The sequence below is a fragment of the Anser anser genome (assembly GCF_964211835.1).
Source record: "Anser anser genome assembly, chromosome: 7".
NCBI lineage: Eukaryota > Metazoa > Chordata > Aves > Anseriformes > Anatidae > Anser > Anser anser.
In genome coordinates, this window is record NC_139727.1 from 17,212,070 (window position 1) to 17,229,794 (window position 17,725).

At 46.2% G+C, this 17,725-nt stretch overlaps 1 protein-coding gene across 3 annotated transcripts in view; it reads right to left on the reverse strand.

Annotated features, from left to right (window-relative positions):
* MICU1 (mitochondrial calcium uptake 1) overlaps positions 1-17,725 on the reverse strand; it is a 97,766-nt gene that overhangs the window by 57,182 nt on the left and 22,859 nt on the right. For 2 of the 3 annotated variants that reach the window (XM_083844241.1, XM_083844240.1), the window contains exons 5-6: positions 11,228-11,411; positions 5,682-5,844 (exon numbers count right to left, since the gene is read on the reverse strand). In XM_083844241.1, the coding sequence (XP_083700367.1) occupies positions 5,682-5,844; positions 11,228-11,411 (347 nt within the window). The remainder of the gene's footprint in view (positions 1-5,681; positions 5,845-11,227; positions 11,412-17,725) is intronic. The other variant, XM_083844242.1, reaches the window with a different exon arrangement.

Below are 17,725 nucleotides of genomic sequence, written 5' to 3' on the forward strand. Positions count from 1 at the left end.
CTTTTATTTCCACCAAACACCATGCAACGCCTCGCCTTTCACCACGTACCCAGATTATCAACGCTCCTTTTGCTTACCCAGCCACAGGTCCTGCAGGAGCCTGAACGACTTGCAATGATTTCCAAATTCCCCTGCCATAGCCCGCTTATTTGTGGTCTTTAAGTACCACTTTGTATTACTGCTACAATTTCTGACAGCACCTAAAATACAATCAGGAGCTGCCATGGAGAAGCCAAAGATGTGGCATCACCATTAAGTGGTGCTTCAGGTTAGACTGACACCACTCCACCACCAATATTAGGAATACAGGACTCCATTCTTAGTCGTTTGATGGTAGTTTCACAGCACTAAAAATAAAAATGTTTCCAAATAAATCAAAATGACTTACACTCACTGCCTGCCACGCTGGGGGAAAGAGGCCGGTCAATAGCAGAGCCGTACTGTGTGTGCTTGCTTCTTTCACTTGGAGGTAGGAGGGATGGTTTAGAGAAAGGGAAATAGATATAAAGGGAAAAAACACCGAACCTGCTGCTACTCTCATTCAGCTCTAATAAAAACCTAAAGTCAAATGCTTGCTATATTTCTATTGATTAATGAAAATGCGTGTTCCACAGATCCACTCAAAGCTAACTAATTACCATGTCTGCTAAATACCTAACAGTTACTAAGCCCTTCTTGTTACCTTGGAAAGAAAGCTGTAGGCAGCAGTTTATAGATTGCAGGTCTAAAAATTATTTAACAAATGAGCTTCCAGAAGAACGATTAATGTTATGCCAAGGAAACAGTTCAGATGAATTAGAAACCATCATGATTTCCTCTGGGATGCCAACGATTTTCCACTGCGATGGAATAATCTTTTCAACTCTTTATACCTTTGTCAGATTTTCCACATTGTTTGGGTAACATTTACTCGACTGCTTCCCCCTGGTTATTAGAGCTTCCTTCCTTTCCCCCTGGTTATTAGAGCATGGACTCTTTCTTGCAAGGAGATGAGCAAAAGGGCCAATTAAGAAGACTGAGGAGCCTGCTAGCCACGCATATGCAACATGCTACGTTAGGGAAGGAGAAAATGCTGGACTGAGTTTTCCTATCCAAAGCTGTAAGCCAGCTTTGTGTTTCCTATGAGTATGAGGGCTCAGAGATGATCCTGGCCTAAGAAGGATATTTTTGCAGCAAAAACAACGAGCATGCCGCTCTTGCAAAGGGCTGCTAGGAGCCAAGTGCCCCGGCAGGAATCAAAACCCAGATAAATAACCACCACAGCTGAGTGTAAGTGATGTTGAGGGAAATTAGGGACATTGCGTGGCTTCCGAAGAGGGACAGCGTAGGCAGCTGAGTTCCCCAAACTATACTCAGCTCCAGACAGACATGAAAGGTGCTACACACATGTTCCTGACATCACTGGCCAGGTTCACAGCCCTCTGATGAAGCCAAGGAGCAACAGTTTATACTGGAGATACCGGACACCTCCACCCGCTGGTACTGCTTCTGTCACTGGCAGCCCCTGGACTCACTTGTTCACCCTCCTGCTCCGTGGAGGCAGCCACCAAGTCACCTCCTCGCACTCACATCCTTTCCCTGCAGACCTCTCCAGCACCAGGGGAAAACACAGACCTAAGTCTCCAGCAACAAGCCAGAAGGCAAATTCGGCACCCCTAGTTTCCTTTTGAGCCCTAGAGATCCTAGTTGCACACATTTAGGGCTTTGTACCAGCCCAAGGAGCCCTTCCCCTCACCACAAGAGGGGGTGAGCACTCACCACAGCTCACAACTGCTCCTTCCACATAACATCGGGTCTGTATGTTAGAAATCTAACTCAAAATAACAAATAAACCACTCAGCTTTGTGGCAATTCAGAAGCCACCTAGTGTTCAGCTGTTCTTTAAGTCCAGGTAGGAAAAACAAACCACTTAGAAACTTGGAATTAGGCTTCACAGTCCAAATAACACCCTTCCCCTTGCTCTGTGCGGAATTTCAAAGAATTTCTTCCAGTTCAGCCACTAGAGCTCTATCCTCCTCTATGCATCCACACTGAAGCATGGGATTTTTGCTACGTGCCAAACCAAATTAGAAGTTTTTTTATGTCCAGCACCAAGCATTTCATAAGGTGATTCTACATACTCCAGTGGTACTATACCTGTTGCATGAAGCTGAAATCAAACTATTATTATTTTTTACATACTTTGTTACATAAACCTACGTATTTTCCACAGATTGCACTCTACAGAAATGTACACCAGGGCCACAATCCTGCTCCTGAACAACCGTGGCCTCTTCAATCAACTACTTTGAAGAGATCAAGCCAGAAGACATCAGCCCTGTTCCTCACAGCTCCTCTCCTCCAGCACGGCACTGCATGCAGAGGTTGCAGGGCACAGCTGCTGCTTTTGGCACAGCTTTGACAGCGTGTTCCTGGTTCCTTGCAGGCAAAAAGAGAGAAACCTGCCAGGTTCTGCATTTCCAAGACTTCACATTTTTGAGCCACTGCAGAGCGGGGTGGATCCTGAAAGACATCTTTCATGCAGCAGGAGTTTGGGTTAACTCAGAACATTAACAAGGATGGATGAACAAAACCAGTTTGGGTGTAGCATCTCTTTGTTACAGTGTGCTGCTGTAAGACACAAAGCCTTTTTTTTTCTTTTAATCCTTCTCACAAAGACCAAAAACTCCTGGTACTGGCTGGAATAAGCACCAGGCAGGATGCTCACACAGCCTGGGAGCCAAGCCACCTCCCGGGTAGAAGAGAAGGTGGGAGGAAAAAGACAGGACTGCAGGGAGCAGCTATCACTGCCCACGCTTCTGGTGGCACTTGGACTTTACAGACAGCACAACAACAACTTTTCTTCAAGCAGCTTCCCAGTCGGATGCCATTCTTCTTTGGCCTGTGGCAGACACCTCCCAGTTGGGCAGGAGCATGTCAAGCACGGCTTCTCTGCTTGCTTGTGAGCAAACGGGAAGCCAAAGCCAGGGCAGAAAGTTTTACTGAACTATTAAGAGAAAGCAATCTATGCGAGTTGATGAGTTAGCATTCATTTTCCCCAAACAAACAAGAGAATTTAAAATTAAGTTGACACTTAATTGACAATAAATCAAACTTTCTCATACATAATCTGTAGAAATTTGTCAGGTGTAAGACCTCTCTGTAGATCAGCAGTTTAAAACTAAGTGCAGCAGGCACTCAGACGCACTGTGTTATTCCATGTGGCTTTTATTCCATGGTATTTGCCCTCCATAAAATAGCATAGACATCAGTGAGAAGGCACTCGCTGGCAACTGGCAGCTTGTGCGCTGTGAGTCCTTTAAAACTGAATGGATTAGGAACAGAGGAATCCACGTTCAAGGCCTACTGTAGAAAAACACTACATAATACCTCTCACAGAAAACCTTGGGGTCAGTAGGGCTGCGAGGAGTCAGTATTTCAGTTCCAGCATTAACCTGTGATTACAGCAGGCCATGCCACCACCTGATGGAGATTTCCAAGGAGTGCCCTGGGATGAAGGCAGGATGCTCCAGCCCCAGTGGAGGGCACACCCGAGTCATGACTAAGGGAGAAAGCAGCCCCAGCACTTCCTCAATAACCTATGATCCAGATTTTCCTATGAGTCAAAAGTACAGAACGGATGTTAAGTACAAAAATAAATCAGCCAGCAGGTAGCAGTCTTTGTCTTAATGTAATTTCTAGTTTTAAAGCTAGACCTATCTTCTTTTACTACCAGCTTTTAAAACATTTGGGAACAAGGTTATGGCTAGTTTGACTTTACTGTAGCACTAAGCATTTTATTCTTCTTGAGTTCATTACATGTTTAAAAATCACTTACCATGATTGGCATGATCTATAGTGCTTATAAGGAACACATAAGCTAGTTTTGTCTGCAAGCAAATCCACAACAGTAACGGTGGTCGGATTTTCAAGCCAACAAGCTGTAATGCTGCCTACACCCAGCCAAGGCCCACCATCTTCCATCTCACTCCACTTTCCAAGAGTGATTCCATCAATCACGAAGGTAATTTCCCTTATAGGCTGCTTTGTGGCACTGACTGGTAGCTTTTGCAGGCACTTAAAGGCCATGATGGGCTTCACAGGGCCATTTAAGCAGCTCACCTAGCCTGAATAATAGTTATAGTGGAAAGTTAGCTGCTTGTAGGACTGAAATTATTCACCTTTGCTTGTCACCGAAGTGGATGTTGCTGGGCACTCTTCCACATTCTCTGTGCACGCTTTGAAAAGCACCAACTGCACGTATTACACGGTAGAAGAAGAGGAGAATCAAATGGCTTAAAATTAAGCATGGGATGGTTTCTATTTTTAAGCAGGCTGACAAAAAATAACTTACATGGGAAGCCTCACACTCAGCCAGGTGCTACTGCAAGTACTAACTCAAAGAGCTTCAGATGTGTAAAATCATAATGCATTTTCAGCATCTCTGAACATTATCTTCTGTTCATTGCTCAAGCCACTCCATCGCTGAAGGTGAAACCAAGTAATTAATATGAAGAACTACTGCCATTTTCAAGGCTTGAAGACATTAATTTCAATTCACCAGCATGTTTTAACACTAAGGTAATGATGGGATTATTCTTCCTTCCCTCCCGCATGCACGCTTCACATGGTTGTTTTCTAAGCACAAGTGGATGCAGTATTTATTCAGCAGCTGTCACAAGACATCAAACAGTTTCCTAGTTTGTATATAAACCCCACTCTCAGAAACTGGACATCTGGGGGTTGAGGTTCTTCATTAATGCCTGCATAGAGAAGAGGAGTTTAAATTTGACAAAACGTGCTTCGTTCTTTGAGATACTTTGTGGGAGACTAATAAATCCAATTCCCCACACCTCACCCACAATACAAGTCTCCTCCAAAACAGAAGATATGCAAAACCCTCCCACCACCCTGCAAAACCCAGCCTCTCAAACGCTCAAGACAGTTTTTCAGACTAGAAAAGCAGCATCTGCTCTCCAGCCTGTTGCCTCCCAGACCCATCCAGGTACCAGGACGGACGTGCTCCAGCACAGACATCAGGGAATTTGAAGCAGGCAGAGATTAGGCCCACCCTGGCCGGCAGCATCACAGCACAGCTGGGCATATGAAGCTACCTGTACTCCTTTATTCTTCAATTTCCCTTGCCAAAGCACCTGCCTTTTGTAGGTTTAGGAACAGTTCTTGTAGTGTTTCAGTTGAAAGTAATCTTTCTCTATTAAATATGCATGCTAGCTTCAGGAGGTGCTTTCTAAGCCCTAGCACTCCTGGGTTCAAAACTCCCAAGAACTCAGAGCAACACTTACAAACTTGAATTATCAACATTATTTGGCAGCATTGCAAGACAAACACTTATAAGCTTGCACAGACACATTACAGGCTCTGCTGGAGAGATGAGTTTGCCTCGTACGTCAGTAGCCTTCTGCCTTCCTCCTTTCATTGCACCTCCCTTGTCCTCTTGCACTTCATCCCATTGGCATAAAGCATGGGTTGAGAACACCACTTTTTTATTGTGGCAGCAGCCCAGGCACTAATTGGAGAGCAAGCCCCCATTTCTGTGCTGTACGGGTCAACATAGAGACAGATGATACTCAACAACGTAACTGTTTGATGGGAAATTTGAGGATCAGGTAAAAAGAGACTGCAGAGTTTACTCCCCTTTGCTGGGTTAGTTTCTGCAATCAGCACACACATACATCACTTACTTTCCGGTTGTTTTTCATTAGGTGTTATCGATCTCACGAAATCCTGCGGCGTCATAAAAACCTCAGATTCGCCGTGCTCATTTATCACTTTCAGAGTGGCAAAGTATCTGAAGATTTTGTCTGGCGTGGAGTAGGCTCTGATCCTGTTCTCGTACTCCATCACCTGGGAATTAAACATAACTGGCATGAGACGTGCACAGTTCCACCCCAGACACCTAAACTAGCAGCCTCTACCAGTCTGTGAAGGTTTTGCAACAAGGTTGGGGGCAGCAGCAACACAAATAATGCTGAAAGGGTCAAAAATCCCTATCCTCAGCCTTTGAGGTACCAGGAAATTTGGCATTACAGCTCCCAGTGTCACAGGATTACACTATGAGCCTTCACTAGTGGTGAGTTTTGTTTCTCCTCTGCCATCATGAAGAGTCAGATGAAAAAACCCTGAAAACACTTTCAAGTATAACATAAAAAAGCACTAACATCAAATTGGTTAATCTAAAGCATCTCAGCACTTCTAACCAAATTCGCTGTGTCGAATGGTCTGGTTCATGACTAATATATGAACTGAAAGAAAAAAAAAATCATCAAGAGATGGGAAAGTACTTCCCTTTCAAGCTGGGCCTTGGAAAAAATTACTTGGAGCCACAGCTGGTTGCTCGGTCATCGAGCCTCTTCTGTCCTCTTTCCAATCACCTTGGCAAAACTCTGCGAAAGTGTTTGTTAGCCAGTCTTCTCCATGCTAATTTGCCAGTTGCTACCTCTGCCAGCAGTGATTTTGCACCTAGAACTATTTTCCCCAAAACATATGACTAAAATTAATCAAAGAGAACAAAGCTTTTGTAATCAAAATCACGACCTAGGGGGAAAAAAGGCACAAAGCCCTACACTTCATTATGCGTTAGAGCAGACTACTTCTCTTATTAGTTTAGCTTGTTGTTTCTGCATTATTATACACCCTGTTTAACAGTCCATCTTGCACTTGAAGCTTTCAGTACTCCTGGCCAAGAGCCACAAAATAAAACAACAACAAAAAACAACAATCAGCTGGAAGATACCAGGCAAGATCAAGGGTGCTGCCAAGGCATCTGTAAATAATTTACTCCTTTGGTCCTGTTTCAGCCTTGTCCTTTAACTTGAACAACTTCTCCACCCTGATGTTTATCAGGAAGAAAACACCCTCTCTAATTTTTCATATTTCTAGGACGAAATGAGGCTTCTAATCCCTCCAGGGAACACAGAGCCTTCCTCTCAACACGCAGTGCAGCTCCGCTCTCCGGCAGCCTGTGGCTGGGGGACGAGTCAGAAGGTCCCACCTGCACCCGTAGAGGTACTGATATGGCTTTGACATCATCTCACGCATTCTCCCCACGCCTCCTAACATCACCGTAGCTTTTTTTTCATAATGAAGCCCACCAGGACCACAGAAATACCCTTGCATCAACCCCTACACCAGCTCCCTCTTTCCTCTTTTCTTCTTTTTTTCACACAACGTTTTTGTCACCTGTTCCTTCTGTTCCCAGCCTTTGCACCTACAAACCTAATCCCATTTTTATTGCCTCAGTCCACAAGGTCCTCTAAGATACGGGGACTGAATGAAGACCACTTGTTTTATCGCTGAGTTACCAGATAGCGCCTATCAGCCAGACCCAGTAAATGACAACACACACTTTCCCAGCTCCTTCCAAAAGCTTTTTGTTTAAATCCCCACCCGACAGGCGCCACCTCAGTACGCCAAAGTGATCTTTTGACTTGTGCTCACAGGCCTGCCTCTGACTTTCCTGTAGCATGACCTGACCTTGTTAGGAGTGAAACCGCACCCAACTTGATCAGCCAAAACGCAGATAAGTGCTCCTACCTCACAGTAGGACAACCAAAGCCAACGGCAGAACCAGGAGCAGACATGGCAGACCACTGCTGGCAGCTCCCTTCATCCACGACACCCTTTCCATGCAGCCTGCTCTCCTGTTTGCCTGAGACTTTGCATTACTCCTGATTTTCCAAGCCTGAGGAATAATTTCCTGCAAGGCACAACCAAGTGCTTTCATTTAGCACATGGGTTGCACCACTTTTGCTGAACAACTCAGCTCTTGCACCCGAAACATTACCCTTGGTATTGCTGGCAGCAAAAGCACACTGCATTTTATCCCACTTGCCTTTGCATCCACGATTGATCTCTGCTCTGCCTCTGTTTCAAGATCTTGTTGAGATTCTGCTTGACAGCCTGTCACGTGCTGCTCTTGGTTTTGGAAGACGGGCTCTGCACTTGTCCCTCTCCCACTAAAGGTACCAAGCCCAACCATTTCCCCCTTCCTGGGCCAGCAAGGTCACTGCCAATTCTCTCACCTCACCCCAGGGAATACAAGCAGCATGAGGTGGCTCACAAAAGCAATAATGAAGCAGCAGCTTGAGTAACTCAGTCTGGAGAAAAGAAGTCAGATCTAAACCACCTGTTCAGCATCTAGCAGGCTGCTCTCATCACAACTGAAATCACACTTTCCCAAACTTCCCAGAGAGATGAGCAAACACAGCAATCCGTCTTCCTTTTGCCCACAGCTGAACTCACAATTACCTCATTTTTGCTAACATCATCTTCCTAACTGGCAAAAATTAGCAAACACACCACGACCTACCCCTCTGACTCTCACACCGGGCTGAACACAAGGGCAGCTCGTGAAAGGGATGGCTGGGGCTCGCGGAGCATTAACAGCTCGCCTGTTTAAGACCCAGTGCTAAGCACACCCCCATTCGGAAGGTTTTTAAGCTAATTCTAAACAACCTTGATAAAACCATCCTGGACAGCCCTCCCCCACAACCCTCTTGCCTACAAGAGGCTCCAAGACACTTCCCTGGCCAAGCACGCATTTATTTTATTATTATTATGGCATTTCTTACAGAGCACGTACTGGGGAAGGAAGATGAGCAAGTAATCGGTTCTGCTATACGAAGCTGATGCCACTGTTTTGTGGCACCGCTGCAGTCGTGTTGATGCTAAGCTTTGTGTTAAAAGGAAAAAAATCCCATGCAGACATAAAAAACAAAGCTCTAATTAGGATCTGAATTCACTGCCAGAGCACCACCTCCCTGACTGTCCAAGAGAACGGGATCTCGGGCTGTCCAGCTTCACTGCACACCGTGGGCGTGCTGGGAGGGCTGATTAATTAGGATTCGTTTGCATTGGGATGCCTACTGGCGTGCACAGCAAAACGAAGTCTCAGCAGAATTAAGACTCCTGAGGCAGCATACCTGCAGGATCCAGCAGTCGCTGTTCAACCGCATCTTGATAAAGGATGCAAATTCTTTTAGGAAAGTAATAAATCAGCCTGCTCACGCCATGTATTCCTGCTCATTAGCCTCTGAACTATAAAAGGACTTCGCTTTTTTCCTGCCCTGTGCAGAGAGGACCTATACAAGCATGCATCACAACACGTGCCCCGGCCTCATCCATGCGCCGCCCAGCACCAGCTCCTGCGGACACCCAGTGATCTGTATTTCGGCTTCCTCTTCGCTGAATCACTGCCCAAAATAGCAACGTCACATCTAATTTATTGCCTCACCGCTGATCAACTGCATTATAAGCAACACTAGGATAACAAGTGTTAAAATTAAGCTTAATTGAAAGTATTTGTCCTCAAGGAAAACCCCACACTATTTTCAGTTAATAACAGGAAGATCTGGAAGGGGTTTCGCTGTGTTTTTTCTTTTTTTGGTAACAGAGAAGAGTTGGGAATTCCCTAGGTGACACGCATGAACGGCAGGGGAAGCAGCACGCCCTGCAAGCAGCCCTGATTTTGAGTCAGGAGCCAGGGCACACCTCACTCTGCATCAGAGTAGAGAGCAAACATACCTCCTGGGCTGAGTCACCAGGGCAGCTGCTGATTAAACACCACCCGCAACGGATCCGCTCAAACCCAGAGCTCAGCACCTGGCAGGCCACCGCTCACATCCTGCCTTAAATGAAGCAACAGCAAGACCAGCACCTGGTTCAGAAAAGGCACATTTGGTCTTAGGGCTGGAGAGAGACGGGCTTCTATTTGAAAAAGATCGAGAGATTTGTTTTAATCTGCGTTCTTCCCACGGAAACTGCTGCTCCCAAGTCATGTAGGGACTGGAAGGGACCCTCCACGCCTGGCTCGTGTCTTACTTGGAAAGCAGAGCCACATTCCTCCCCGCCTAGTATGGGAAGGAAAGAGCTGGTCAGCGTAGGCACGTCTCCTAACGGCTGGAGTAAGAGTCCTTGCTGGCAAGGAAACGTTCCCTGGCTTCCCCAGCGACAGCAACCAGCCACATAAGACGAACCAATCATTATGCTCACTGTATTAACAAGTGCTCTTTTTGAAAAATAGAAGCGTGCAGGAAGGCGGATCATATCTTTGCTCTTTGCAGCCTGCCTCCATCCGTTGACACTGAAAAAAACCACAACAGTCTACTTCTGGCAAGAGTCAAAGTTTTGCTGAAGCTGTCAGACTGCCTGACACCCCTTTGCCAAGGAAATTACGAGAAGCTGAGAACTCACGTTCCCCGGACAATTCTGAATTCTTAGTGTAGTAACTTGCAACATAACTTCACTGAGTTGCCACCAGAATGTCCCAACAGGGAAAGTTCGTAGCCCCAGACAATGAAACTTGTATGATCTAAGAACAGGATATGATTCAGCAACTTCAAACAAAACAGTTATTTTTTATGCAAAGCCGTTAAGCCACCCTACAACGATCCACAATTTAACATATAATGAGATGCAGCCTCCAGGATACGGTCTTAAAAATAATCATCAGGAGCAAACCATACAGAAAAAGAACTGGGAAGAGCACACACTCCCGTTCTCCTCTCTGGCACTGCAGAGATATTAAATCAAGCACAGCCCAATAAAACCAACATCCAGACAGGTTTAAAAAATAAAATACTGTGGCCTGCCAACTCTCTTACAGGACTCTCCATCAGGCCAAATTGTACATCTTGTAATAACAGCGATAACAGATAGTACCAAACGAGTCGTCGGGCACTTCTGAAGAGCCCAAAGCTCTCGGGATCACCCAAGAGTGAACGCAGGTCACAAGTTGATGGTACAACTCATTACTCAGGCTTCTCTCCTCTTGAAAACATGCCTGATAGGAAAGTTAAATGGGCATGTATTTCAACAACTGTATTTATGTGGAGTAATTGAAGGAAAAATTGAAGCATCCATTCTGGAGAACCCTCCCTTCCACACTTATCCTCTGCTTCCTTCCTACACACACTGCCTATGAACACCTACACATGGATGGACTCATAGAGAGAGAGGTGGGCATTTCAACTGCAGGTGGTCCCATCTCAGAGGATGTGTGTGCTGTGTTTCCCAAAAAGGCAGGCTTTGACCCAAAGAAGCTCAGGGTATCATGCCAAGAAAGCAGGTTCCCAAAATACCAAGGTCCCACAGAAAATAAAGACAGGTACAGACCACAAGCCAGGCTCAACACATGCTGTACCAAGCACAAATAAGATGCTGTGCACGTTTTCTCCCTTCGCTCACTGCAGTGCAGCAGCTGCAGGTGTAACATCACCAAGTTCCGCACCTTGCGGTCCCTGAAGCCCGAACGTTTCTTCTTCTTCCCCTCTGCCTGAGCCTCCTCGCTGCCTGAGGCGACGGCCTTTCCACCCTCATCGCCACTGCTCTCCTCCTCCTCAGGGTGCTTCCCCTTCTCGCTCGGCTCTGTCCTCGTGTCGTGTTTCACAGAGGATGAGTCTTCTGCATAGGCTCTGTGACAAGCAAAGAGAAAACACCAGTTTAGGAAGCTGAGAGGGGTGATAAAGCTACACAAACTTGCCCGGCTCTCCCTGAATGAAACCTGTTGCAGTTCAGTATGGATGACTGCAGAGCAAAAAAAAGCAATCTCCCTGGATTATTGAGTGCATTTCCCCAATCGGATCAGATTTCCCCCGTGCACACTGAAAACCAGCCTAATAACCACAGCAACTCTTCTCTGTCCAAGACAGTTTGAGCAATTCGCTCTACTGTAACCTCTCCCAAAAACTACACAGATTGAGATTGGGAAGGGGATTCAATACTTCTCTCTAGCTTTCAATTCCACTTTTCCCCAAAAAAGACCTATATAAAAATGACAGAAGTGTTCCACCACAGCACTGCAGGATTCAAAAAGAACAGGCTCTTTGTTTCAGCAATTTTTTTTTTTATTTCTAACAGGTGGCAAGCTGTTTTATTTCCTTATCTCCCTCTTCTGTCAGGGACTTCTCTAAATCCCAATGCTTCAGGATTTGCAACAACAAAACTGAAGTCACTTATCCCCCGACTGGCAACATAGCTCAGCAGGCAGAGCAAAGGACCCCTTGCTGCTGCTCAGATACAAAAACCTTCAGCAACCATCCATAGCCTAAGACAAACTTGAAGTTGCTCTGTCTGAGCAACTCGCAGAATAACCAACTAGCAGGGGGGTGGTTAAATTAAAAGCACGATCAACCCATAAGCCAAACAACGCCACAGCTTTCCTACGTCTTATTGTAAGGCAGTTTATGAGCAGACAGAGCTCAGACATCACCAGCAGAGAATTTATCATCTCCAAGGATATGCTAACATGTCACAAAGCTAACTGACAAATTATTTCGCTTGCTAAAGGACTCTGACAGCTCAGGCAATCATCCTGGCTTGCCTCTGACTTCAGCTAAGGTGCCTTCACTTTTGCATTCCTGGTGATTTATTTTGGGCTCAACACAGCGTACAGGGCTCACGCTGCTCAGCAGCCTTCAGAAGAGGGCTGATGCTTTGTACTCCCTCAACTATGAACTTGGTTATTTACAACACAAAGTCAACATGGGACTTTATTCAGAAAAGCTGCCTTCAGAGAAAGCCAGAAGCTAAACAAGCTCTTGGAAGTCTGCAAAAGGATGTGCACGTTTCGTCCTGCCAGCTGCCTGGAAAACACAGATACAGTGTGCAAAACTGAACGAAAAATCTGTGTGATTCTCCCCAGCAACACCCAGCTCGGCAGCAATCTCAGCACGCCATATTCCAAGAAGAAACAAGGTTGGTGCTCCTTCAATTAACTTACATGTGACCAAGATAAACAGGACTCACTCCTTCCCAACACCTAACAATTCACCACCAGTTCACGACTACAGGATTAATAGCTACGGGCTAAAAGTCTCATCCTTCCCATGCACTGATGGGAAACAAAGCTTTCTAGAATAAGCTACCTAAGAGCATACTTAGGAACTTGCCATCCTTTCCTTTCTGAAAAGCTCCCGAGTCTTCCTTCACCAAAAGATTTCCTTAAGACTTAGAGCAAAACACCACCTTCATGACTTCCAATGAACCAAATTTGGTTCAAGCTGAACAGCAGCTTGATATGCAGCGAGCAGCTAAGTGACTGCACGCCCTGCTTCTTCAGGAGCACAGTTACACTCTCACATACCAAACCACCTTCCTTTTTTCAGAGACAGGATCCAAGCCTGGGCCCTCTGTGAGCACCCTGAAGAAAAGAAATGAATGCCCCAGAAGAGCCAGGCAGCTGATCTGTCACTTGGAGCATGAAGTCCACGCTGGCACTTCTCCTGAAGCCTTCCCTGGAAGTTTAATCAGCGCTGGCACATCCTTGCTGAGCTGTGGTTTGGGCTGACTGCAGTTTGCTTGAGGAAGCTGTTGCCAGCAGAGGCTAACACAGCTGCACTGACAAGGAAAGCCCTTCTATAGGGGAGGCACCAGTCATAAGAAGCCGCACGAGAATCTCTTGGGAAACGGTCCTGGGGACAGAAAAGCAGTAGAAAAGGTTGCTTGGCTACACAACCACGCTGCCCTGTATCAAACATGCTGGAGAACAGCTGTCTCAGTGAAGATTTGCTCCTGCAGTGCTTGACTGACAGTCAGCAAACCAGGGAAGGGACAGATCAAACTTCAAAACCAAACGTTTTCAGCAAAGCCTATGCGTTCCTTCAATTCATCACGCTGTCAAGCCCGTTGGCTACTGTGATGCAGACACAGGCTTTGTGAATACAATTGGCTTTTTTCACCCCCTTTAGTTTATCCAGGTAATTAACTCTCCTCTGCAGATGGAACACCTTCCCACCACACAAGCAAAACGAGAGATGAGAATAAAAGCACAATTCAGAGCCTACTTCACAAGCAAGGCTTTAAACTGTTATTCCTCACCTCCAGGCCAAACTCCAAACTCCTCGCTGAATTAACCACGGAAGGATCTGCTCTGCACGTACAACTACGTGTTTTACATCTGCACAATCACCCTCTGTTTAAGTTCTTGGCTTCCATCACCTGCAACGTCCATCAAGGCTTTCAGTGCAGCCGCCAGCACGGCTGGAAGAGCCCTGCAGCTCCAGTAACACACCCTGCTGCACTGCCATCTGCAAGCGAAGACTCTCCACGTCTCTTTTCAGGGAGAAGGGTTTTCCTGCCCTGTTCCCTCCCCGAGGCATGTATGCCTGCTCTTATAGCTTCTAGGCAAAAGGGAGAGGAAAACAATAAAGACTCACTTCACTGAGTGCCAAGGTAAGCTGCTAGCCTCTCTCCACGAAGAACACCTGCCCTGGATCCAAGCTGCCACGCCTCAAACCTTCTGGTCTCCTCAGGTTTTTCCTCCATACTGATCCAAGTTGAAGGCAAAGAGTATTTCCCACCTACTTCCAACTCTCTTCTTTTAATCCTTGGAGAAGGCCAACAACGGAGCCTAAGACTGCATTGATCCTCGTCAAAGAAAGCCACTTACCCACCACAGCTGACTGCTCAGTGCTCGCTTCTCACTTTGCAAACTGTTCTTTGAGGGAGCCAAACACGTGCAACCATAGGACACGCATCCACGAAGGATCCTGGGACTCATACCAGGGACTGGCTAAATAGCCTACGATTTTACTAATTAAAGAAGTCACAATCCCTCACGTTAAAGCATTTTCCTTCGAGAGAGAAGCAGAACAGTGTGCTGAAATAACAAAGCTTTGTGCCAGAGATAACAGTGCTTAGTTATTCTAATCCTGAAGGCAGCAGCAAAGTACTTAGCTACCAGATGCTATTTATTCTGAGAAGGAAACAGGGAATTATCACGAACTTGGGCATCCAGGAGTCGTCTAAGACCTTGCCATTGAACGAGAAGCAGGAGAGAGGAATCCTGACAGCTGTGTTCTTCAGTAGACTGGAGCTGCTACGCTCTGTGCATGTAAACATCTCTTCTGGAGACATCCAAGGGAGGTTTAAAGCCATGTAAAGCTTCAGGCTTTCATACTGAAATGCAAGAGAGAGCAAGCTTTGTCTGGTTTGGAGATACGATACACAATTATGCATCCTCCAAGGATGGGGAGGCTAAGCAAGGAGCTCTGTCTCATCCCCAGCTCAACCACAATCAGTGATTAGTAGGATATTAACCTAAAATGAAGATCCGCAGCCAAGTTTTACAGGACTTTGTCCCTCTCTCAGAACTTTTTACTACCTTGCATCCTTCCTTCCTTAACTCTCACAGAACTTGGCCCTGATACAAGTTCGCACAGAGAGCTCGTGGCCAGAACTGTAAGGAAAGCACACCAAAATTAAGACAGATTCCAGTCTAAGATGAAAAATTAGATGGAGGAGACAGCTCTGGTTACTAGCCACAGCCCAAAGGGGGTCCAAGAACATAAGGAAACTGCAGCATAAACTGCGAGATGTGCACAGCCTTCCTTCCACCCAGCCAGCAGCAGGAACGTCCCGCAGAAAACACTGAAGGTGCCTTCAGGGAAAAGCTGCACCAGCCAGAAAAAAAAACAACAGAGAGCAGGGCTGGATAATGGTCCTTAACAGCTAGTTCAGCGTCCAGAACAGCTGGTTAAGGGTCCAGAACACGCTGTGAGGAAAGCTGACCTAAGGAGGTCAGCTTGCTGTGAGAAAGCTGGAGAAGAGGAAGCTGAGATAAGCACAATATACATAAAACAGCTGCTGCACGACTTAGCTTGGACTGGTGAGGACACGACGTGAAGCAGATTTGCTTCAGGACACGAGGGAAGAGACTTGTACCCACGGGGAAGAGGGAGAAGCCTGTGTATACACACACACACAGACACAGAGACTGATTAACGTGAGGACAGGGAAGCACTGAAATCAGCTGCTGGGGAGGATTTATTCCATCACAGCTCTCTCCATCACCAAAGTGCTAAAAATAGGTGAGACAGCTGCCTGTCAGGAGCAGGCAGGAGGCACCCAGCCCTGCCTTGGCAGCAGACTAGCTGATTCCTCACGCTCCCTCCCACTCCCCTCCGCCGCAGCCCAGTTTAGGCACTGGTACCAGCACGCAGGCGCAGAAAGACAGGACAGAACATGAGGACACCTCTGCTCCAAGCCCCTTGGAGGGGACTGTTCTGAAGAAAGCGAACCTGAACCATTTTAGGTCGGTCTTACCAGCTAACTCGGCTCACACAGGATAACATTGCTCCTTAGACAGCTCTTCCTGCCAACCTGCAGAGGAAAATAACTGCTTTGCAAAAGGCTTGCTTGGCAAGTGGCATCACATTGGTTCTTAGTTCTTAAACCACAAAACACTGCTTAGGTTTCCAAAGGGAGCTCCCCAAGTGGGACACAGGCAGCTGCCCCCAGGCTGCCGCTGACCGATGTGCAGGGCTGCAGCTCAGCTTCACCTGGCACACAGAGCAAATCAAGCCCAGCCTGTTCTCCTCACCTCCCAGGTGTGCTGCTCACTTGAAATTCCCTTAATCCAAGTTGTACTTGAGAGGCTGACAGGCTTGATAGGTTTTTCCCCAAGAGCGACAGCTTTCAGTCGCTGCTGCAACTCCCCTCGTGTTTGCTCCTGGGCATGCAGATGGTGCAACGTGGTCCTGCAAGGCAAGATAATTCTGCAAAGCTGCGAGGCTGGCAGAGACAGCAAGCAGCACGAGGTGGGACGACCACGTGGGCTCCGTACGATCAGAGCTAGTATCCTATTCTCCTTCCCTGGCCCTCCCTAAAGACAGCAAGCTCGTCACCCTTCAGTCACCAGTCTTCGCTTTCAAGAAAAATAATACCTTAGGTGGGAAAGTAAGGGAGGACAACTCCAATTCTGCAAAGCTTTCCAGGTGCCCTCAGTAAACACAAAGCAGTACACTTGAGGCTTGCACAAACCTGACTTTTACAGCTCAAACTGAGCCAGATGAAGAGACAAGTAAGTGAGATTTGGAATGACAACTGCCAACTGCTGAGATTGGTTTTTTGGATATTCAAAGCTTATACCCAAGGGTGAGAGGATGCCAAGACTACAAAAAGATACAAGTGAAAAAACAAAACTTCAGTTCATGAAAAAGCAGCCCCTGTAGAAACAGGGAAAGAAAAGACACAGGAAGGCTGTGCTCCATATAAACTCCAAGCTAGATACCGTACAGGACTGGTAAGGGACACAAAAACCCAAGCAGGAAGCAACAACCAGCAGAACACGGGCCTTTTATTGCCAAAGTTATCAAAAGCAGCAAGGAATGCATAATAAATCGAGACAGTTTGCTGGGTTATTGGAAGTGACAGAACTATACAAACAAAGGAAGTGTTCACTTGGAAATATAATGGCTTATATTCTGTATGTCCTGATCTCCAGAGAGATCCCAGAGGCTCTCTCCACTTAACTACATTACACAGCAACACTACAGACACGTATTTTTCTGCCTCACTTTTAGTCACTGCTAAAATCTTTTGCAAAAACACAAAGCTCAGTTTTAACAAAAGTTGGCTGCCAGCTCGTGCCTGACTGCTGTTGATGTTCAGTAATCCTTTCCTCTTTCCAGGTATTAATAACACCAAGTTAACAGGGCTACAGGTGTAACGACAGGCCTGCTAGACTTTTTAATTAAAGGAGGGTAAGAAGAATTTACTGACAAGGGCATCCAGAAAACAAGTCTTACGCTAAATAATGACATTAATAAATGTCATTTCTGGATGAAATTACCAGTGTTCTTGATAATCACAGTAACATTCAAGCCATAAATGCAAGTTCCCATATGGTATTCCTCTTGCTACTAAGTGATACTGTGATTAATAAAGCAGAGCAACAAAAATCAACATGACATAGCCAAACAATTACAAACTGGGAATCCAAATACAA